The sequence below is a fragment of the Ranitomeya imitator genome, chromosome 1 (assembly GCF_032444005.1).
Source record: "Ranitomeya imitator isolate aRanImi1 chromosome 1, aRanImi1.pri, whole genome shotgun sequence".
NCBI classification, from domain to species: domain Eukaryota; kingdom Metazoa; phylum Chordata; class Amphibia; order Anura; family Dendrobatidae; genus Ranitomeya; species Ranitomeya imitator.
Window position 1 is genome coordinate 658,499,224 of NC_091282.1, and position 5,961 is coordinate 658,505,184.

At 41.3% G+C, this 5,961-nt stretch overlaps 1 protein-coding gene across 1 annotated transcript; it reads left to right on the forward strand.

Moving 5' to 3' along the window:
- Positions 1 to 945: 945 nt before the first annotated feature.
- Positions 946 to 5,380, forward strand: RXFP4 (relaxin family peptide/INSL5 receptor 4). The gene has a single exon (XM_069728794.1). The coding sequence runs from the start codon at positions 1,147 to 1,149 to the stop codon at positions 2,395 to 2,397; it is 1,251 nt and encodes a 416-aa protein (XP_069584895.1). The 5' UTR covers positions 946 to 1,146; the 3' UTR covers positions 2,398 to 5,380.
- Positions 5,381 to 5,961: the final 581 nt, after the last annotated feature.

Sequence of the window (5,961 nt, forward strand, 5' to 3'; positions counted from 1 at the left end):
AGATGTTCTTTCGGGAGGGGGTAAAAGCCCCTTAGCTCCACATACTGCCATTATGGTGACTTACTGAAGGAATGGTCCTTATATAGGGGTAACGCTGCCTCAATGTATGCACTGCAATGCTCCTCACGTACCAGTATATAAGGTGCACGGCACATGCCTGCCAGCAGATAGGGGGAGAGCAAGAATAAGACGTAAAGAGTTAATATCAATAGGTCAGAAAAGTTATGTGCTGGTGAAAACAGCAGTTTGTCCCCAGCAAATCCCAATGGCTCACCGTTATATGAAGTAAATAGTAAATGAACGACATTAATGACACCTATATTCTGTATATATATAGACAAGGTGGGGGTCATTGTCACTGACCCGACTTGGTAACCAGGAGCCCTGATTATAGAGAATCAGCACTGAACCATCATACCAGACCGGAGCAATTACCCCTAATGTATGGAGCCGGGCACAGAGCATGTTTAACCCTTCCTACAGAATATTGCTCCTCCACTTCCTGGCAGATATTACACGACTGACCTCTACAGATCTGCAGAACATTACACAGGTAGATTTACCTACAGTTCTACACAAAAGAGTGGTGCAAGTCTTCCATAAATTTCAGCGCTACGTTTTCCAAAACCATGTTTATTTTTTGTAGTGCAGTTTTTTTTACATGTCTCCTATAGGTCACGTTCTCCTGACCACAGTAGAAGCCTTACAGGGAAATGTCTCCATCCAATTTGTGTTTATGCACAGACTTTATTATTTTGTACCCCGGCTTCTCATAGCCTCATCTTAGGATCTTGCTCTGGTTGTCCTTCTTATCTGAAAGCTCATTCTATCTAAGCAAATGTAGCTTTGGGTTTTAGCCCAGCCTCTTGTAGAGAACAGCCCCCAGCACTGATAGACAAGTCAGGAGCAATAGCTGGGACTGTCACACTGCATGTGCTCTGTCACAGTCCACTTGTGTGTGATTCCTGCAATAGGGTGAGGCAGACCGAAAGCACAGAAGAAACACGATGGTAACCACTGAGCAGATGAGGAACTAGGGAGCAACCACGTATAGTGTTGGTGGTGGCATGTTGAAGACTTGAAGAGAGTTGTTGAACCTTCAAGAGGTCATATCAGTGACTCTGGGCACAATGTGGATTTCCTAACATGCTCCAATCACTATTTCTACTACAAAAGTTGCCAAAGCTGGATGTCATGGATTTCAATTTGACTTTGTCCTTGGCCGGGAACACCTCTGAGGAGACTGCAGGTCTGAGCATAGACGATGATGCCACCATACCCACCTATGGGCTGGTGAGTTTCCGAATTCTCATCTCTACTATCTACTTTTTGGTCTGTGTGGTGGGATTGCTGGGCAACTTCTTTGTGATGTATCTAATCAGGGCGAAGAAAGTCACTGGTCTCACTGCCATCGACATATTTGTCTTTTGCCTGGCCTTGAGTGATTTTCAACTTGCTTTTACTCTGCCTTTTTGGGCTGTGGATGCCATCTTGGATTTCAGCTGGCCATTTGGACATACCATGTGTAAAATCATCCTGACTATGACAGTCCTTAATGTTTACAACAATGTTTTTTTACTGACTGCTATGGCTGTGACCAGATATTGGTCGGTAGCCTCCGCACTGAGTCTAAGGTGTCGGGTGTCCACCTATATTGCAAAATGGATAAGCTTTGCTCTTTGGGTTCTAGCTTTGTTGGCCACAATCCCAACTCTAATTTTTTCCAGTACCAACAAAGTTCTAGGAGATGAGCTTTGTCTTCTCAAATTTCCTGGAAACAAGTGGCTGGCCACCTACCATCTTCAGCGGGTTATCATCGGCTTCGTCATTCCACTGGTGGTGATATCTTCTTCTTACATCATGCTCTTGAATTTTCTGCGGCAACACAAAGTCAATTCCAACAACCAACACCGGCAAAGCAGGATAACCAATTCCGTCCAACTGGTGATAATCGTCTTCTTTGTTTGCTGGTTTCCCAACCACGCTGGCATCTTCTGGGGGATCCTCATGAAGTATGAAGTGGTACAGTGGAGTGATGCATATTACTGCTTCCATACCTATGTCTTCCCAATCACCCTATGCCTTGCTCACAGTAACAGTTGCCTTAATCCAGTTATCTACTGTCTTATGAGGAAAGAGTTTCGGAAATCACTGACAGCTTTGCTTTGGCAGATGGCAAGCATGGTTGCCTCTTACCTACCCACTAGCAAGGGCAAACAAAGAAGCCCTGATCAGGAAACGTCAGTGCCCTTGTATCGGAAAGCCAGCTTTCCTCAAACTGTTAGTAAGGACTACCCTGTAGCTTCTTTGTCCACCATAACCTTACTTCCAGAAGTGACTCAAGATCAGACCCAACAAAATGCAGAGTCTAATCGTCAAGAGACCTTGATAGACTAGAGCACTGATAAATGGCTTTCTACTCGCACTTATTAAGAATCGACAAGAGGTTTTCATGTCAGTGTCAAAAGCAGATGAGGTCGAGTGCCCGTTTTTACTTAACTATCTGTGAACAACATAGATGGTAATGTCGTGGCCACATTTAATTTTGTTTTGTCTCTGATACTACAAGACACTTCAAAAGAGTGTCAATGACTCCTGAGCAGTAATCCGCGGTTAAACACGTCAATACCAGCTATTTGCCTAATGATCCAGAAGAGCGTCTCTCGTTCTTAGTAAACAAAGATCGTTGAATGTCCCTCAATAATTGAGCCGGTTGCCGTGGTCCTGCATAGCCTAGGCAGTGCTCCGCAAAACGGATTACCCGTGCATAAACCTTGAACAATACAAATTGCTGGTTATCGATCTCACCCAGCTGGGAAAGAAAGCAGTGTTGGAACAAATGGTGGTGGTAAAACGCTATATACATTGTTAAATGGCAAGATGGAGATCATGGATAAATCTCAAAGGTTATATGTATTGTGCTTTAAAACAATGTTGGTCAGTTAGTCAACAAAACATGTCCAGTAACAATGGATCTCGTCTAGACCTCAGTTATCTTTACCAAGGGGACAAATTCGCGTTCTATCTTCATGGTAGAGATCACAAGCATCTTATTAACTGCTACGGTCTGGAGGCTGCCAATTTTCACACTGCATGATCTGAAATTAAAGATTGCTCCTGGAGTTATTAATATTAACTATAAAGAAGTGCAATTTTTGGTCTTACAGTCTGTGACATTTTTTTTGTGTGAATTCTCGATAAACACTAAGTAATATTTTTATTGTGTATTGTTGACCACAGTTGCACTGTTTAAGCCTTTGTGGCTCCTGATAATCAAAAGATGGTCGTACATAAATAGATAGTGTGATGAGAAGAGATAGGTGTAGGGCCTGTAAAAGTGGCTGAAAATGTTTTGCCCCATTTCAGAAAGTTTTCATGCCACTGGTATGAGATGAAATCTATGTTGCATTGATCTGAACCTCCCTCATATATATTTTTTGGGACAAAAATCTCCCAAATTGTCACCTTTTTCAATCTAAGGTCACATAGCTTTTAGAAAACACTACCTGACTCAGAGGAGAAGACTTTGGATTTTCCACTCTGGATGTGTGTGCTGAAAATCTGCTGGGTATCACAGGATCAGGGTTATGAATGCTATTTAAAAATAAAAATAAAATCTTATGTGCCATTGTGCATTCATGTGACCCATTTCAGCAAATCAGAAGAGTTACCCTACTTTTCATTTATCATGATCCATGCTTGTATTCCTACTTGATGCATTTTTATTGCCCTTTATTTTTAGTGTTGAGGTGTCCTTGAGCAATGCTGCAGCGTCCCAATCCATTTTTCTTTCCAACAGCATAAGTAAAGGATCTCAAGGCCGACCCCATGAATAATCTGAACAGTCATAAGATTAGAGGAAGATCTGATGCAAATTGTGTCATTTTTTTATTTTTTTTATTCATTTTCGATCTTTAATATATACTGACAATATAAAATGGCTACTCAGAGCTTTTTAATCACCTCTTCGGCACCGTTGTTTCTTGAATCTCAAAATCTTCTCAAAACATGTCTCGAATCTTCCTGTAATTGTAAGTGTTCTGATGAAGCCAAAATTATTATGTAACTCCCTATGTAGTCGTTATCGGAAGATTGCGTTCATATGAAAGCTCCATCGATTATTTGCTTGTCTGAATGGACCATAAGTCATCAGCATCTGAGAATGCTGGGTGACAATCAAAAATATATATCAAAGAAGGAAAGAAACATACAAAGGACCAAGGATCACCAAAAAATAAATACACTAATCAATTTTATTATGGTCAAAAAGGACACACCAAACAATTTAAAAACATTTAAAAACCAAAGTGGTACATACCCCAAATGGGGTATGCCCCCCAAGACCAAGAAAGCTTATCCCAAGAGATGTATACACATATAATACAGCATATATCATTCAGATAACATAAAATATTTACATAGATATGTTAGATATGCAGCTGCTCTATTGATGGAAATATAATAACTGCTCTATAGGCATGTTGTCATTATGGCCATTATGATAAAGGTGGAGCTCCCAATGTTACAAATAATTAATGTGCACCAGATGATAGCTCAAATATAGAGCATATATGACCCAGACATAATAGACAAACAGTATTAGACACAAATGCTGTGCCCATATTGATGCCAGTAAGGCGGCCAGATGTAATAATTATCTTACCTTGACAAGCCAGAGATGGTATGTCACTCTCCACAAGGAGAAACGTTACACCTTAGACCCCAGTCCAGAGCCTCTCACCTAGCCAAATCAGTTCTCATGCTTCGCACTGACGAGGGGCAACAGCCCGAAACACCGTGTCTGCGAATTGAGATACTGATTTGGCTTTAATCCTAAGTCATATTGCACGACTCGTTAAAGAGTTGATTGTGACTTGTAGGATTGCTACTTCCAATAGGTGGCGCTATAGAGTTTAAGTCCTCTTTTTCTCAGAAGAGGCAATTTGCATATATATATATATACACTCTATAACAAATAAACCTGATTCCGTACAAAAAATGGCGAAAAAATCTTAAACCAGGACAGAAGAAATAATACAAAAATAAGAGAAAAACCTAAGAGCTGTGAATGAATAGTGCACTAGATACGAAACATGAGACAAAAGGAATAGCTCAGCCTAAGCCATGGCAGGAGAAAAGGCATGAAAATGCATGCATAAAGGAGCAAATGGCGCCATACAAAACCTGCCCAAAAAGAGACAGTGCAAGTGTAGTGTGAAGCCGGTCAAGGGGGGCACTGAGCCCAATGCGTATCGCCACAACGTGGCTTCGTCAGGGGCAGGAGTGGCCACTTTTCAAGACTTTACCAATCTCTTCATCAGGCTCAGTAGTTCCAATTGTTGTCACCCAACTTTTACATACATAGTAACATAGTAACATAGTTAGTAAGGCCGAAAAAAGACATTTGTCCATCCAGTTCAGCCTATATTCCATCATAATAAATACCCAGATCTACGTCCTTCTACAGAACCTAATAATTGTATGATACAATATTGTTCTGCTCCAGGAAGACATCCAGGCCTCTCTTGAACCCCTCGACTGAGTTCGCCATCACCACCTCCTCAGGCAAGCAATTCCAGATTCTCACTGCCCTAACAGTAAAGAATCCTCTTCTATGTTGGTGGAAAGAGTTTTGTGTACTCTTGCGTGAAAAGACAAATTTGCCACCAACCCCCATGTTAGCTGTAATAGGGGTATTATTGACCCTGTTCCCTTTTCTTTGAGAGACCAGTGAGAATTGTAGAACTGGAATCTCTTTTGATCATTCACTGGCACTGCACTAGGGCTACAAAATAAACCCAAATTTAAAATAGGAGGTTCTGCAGGTCTTCTATGTTGTAGACATATCTCCCAGTGTTTTTCAGGGGAAGGTGGAAGCCAAGCCTATGAGGACTTGCCATAAATAACATGGGCAGGCTTGAGGAATGTGGACAGTGATTTTATGGCTGGTGTAACAAGACA

What these genes read in the sequence shown, in the direction of transcription:
- RXFP4 (XM_069728794.1), top strand. Translation starts at nt 1,147, where the DNA reads ATGCTCCAATCACTATTTCTACTACAAAAGTTGCCAAAGCTGGATGTC.